The 1,714-nt window shown below is 42.8% G+C and overlaps 1 protein-coding gene across 1 annotated transcript in view; it reads right to left on the bottom strand.

Moving 5' to 3' along the window:
* The window catches only part of LOC106011171 (fibroblast growth factor receptor), a gene marked incomplete in the record, with an annotated part of 6,445 nt that overhangs the window by 2,285 nt on the left and 2,446 nt on the right, over positions 1–1,714 (bottom strand). The window contains 2 exon segments of the mRNA XM_013079826.1: positions 561–671; positions 1,495–1,693. Coding sequence (XP_012935280.1) covers positions 561–671; positions 1,495–1,582 — 199 coding nt within the window.

The raw sequence follows: 1,714 nt of genomic DNA, 5'->3' as shown, positions 1-1,714 counted from the left end.
CTTCTTCTTCTTCTTCTTCTTCTTCTTCTTCTTCTTCTTCTTCTTCTTCTTCTCCTCCTTCTTCTTCTTCTTCTTCTTCTTCTCATCATCGTTTGAAATTTAAGCTTCACAAGAAATACAATGTATACTTTGGGTGTTTTTATGGTGTAATCGTGGTCACATACATGCACGCGAGCACGCGCGGACACACACACACACACACACACACACACACACATACACACACACACATGCACATACACACACACACACACAAACACACACACACACACACACACACGCACACACAAACACACACACAATCACAGACACACACAATCATACACACAATCATATACACACATGCACACACATACACACAAACACTTAGGCACACATACAAACACAGATACACAATCGAACAAACAAGAAATCGAAGAAACAAAATAACAATTAAAAAAAACAAAAAATCGAAGAAACAAGCAACAATCGAACAAATAAGAAATCAAACAAACAAATAACAATCGAACAAACAAGAAATCGAAGAAACAAACAACAATCAAACAAGCAACTAGATGTACCTCTGGCTGTACACTGTGCGTACAGCGTAACAATATTGCTGTGCCGGGGAACGGATCGCAACAAGGACAACTCTGTCAGGAAGTCTTGCTTAGCCTCTGCATCTGCTACATCTGTGGACGATGTTCCACTCAGATTGCAGAGATTGCATGTGCTAATTTTGCATACACAAGAAATGTTTTCAGACCCATGGATGAAATGCCTGTATTTATTGATACTTTGGTCAACTTTTTATACCAAGCAAGTGTTGATTTTTTACACACGAGAAATTGTTTCAGACTCGTGGATGAAATACATGTATTGATACTTTTCTGTGTTTGTTTTGTTTTGTTTTGACTTTTTTTTTTTAGCTCACATTTAAGAAATTTCTAGATTGAAATGCCCACCCAGTGAAATATGAATCTATAAAACGAAGCATATGTCATGATATTGTGGATTCAGGCACACGACAATTTAGGGGCGTAGTATGGAGTCTTTGGTATCACCATGACGCCTGCTTCTGATGAAAAAAAAGTATCAGAAGCAAGACATAAGAACGTACCGTAAGATTATACCAACACCACCATGATATGCCCCCAAATCTGACGAATGTCTGATTCCCTTGTGTCTTGACGCAATTAACAGAAGGGTTAAAATGGTGAAATGGTATAGGTTTAACGCCCCTTTCAACACTTATAGGCTATTTAAGGGGCGAGACCTCCGAGTTTAACTTCCATCTCCGAAAGGACAGCATAAACTGGGATATTCGTCTAAAGTGCCTTTCCAAAGGAGACAACGTTGAATCGAGCTGGGGCTCAGGTTCGAACCCCCGGAACCCACAAACTCACGAACACGAGTCTGGTAGCAAAACAGAAGTGTGACACCTGATTTACCCTAACGACTGATTACCCTAAGGCCTGATTACCGTAATGGATGATTACCCTAACGGCTAATTACCCAGAGTCCTCTTGATGGCCACCTGTACCCAGGTGGATTTCCCGCCTCGGCCCGATTTGCGCGCGGGAATAAGAGCCTGTGCATGCATGACCTCGCCGAAGGAGCCCCGGCCGAGTGTGTTCAGGAAGCGGATGTGGTCACGTGGGAACTCGTCACTGCTCGTCTTGGGGACTGGTGCTGATGAGTCTGGGGCGATTTGCTGAGAAGGGTGGCGGGGGGA

The sequence above is a fragment of the Aplysia californica genome, unplaced genomic scaffold (genome assembly GCF_000002075.1).
Source record: "Aplysia californica isolate F4 #8 unplaced genomic scaffold, AplCal3.0 scaffold00065, whole genome shotgun sequence".
In the NCBI taxonomy this organism is placed as follows: domain Eukaryota; kingdom Metazoa; phylum Mollusca; class Gastropoda; order Aplysiida; family Aplysiidae; genus Aplysia; species Aplysia californica.
This window is presented reverse-complemented; position numbering and strand designations above follow the sequence as displayed.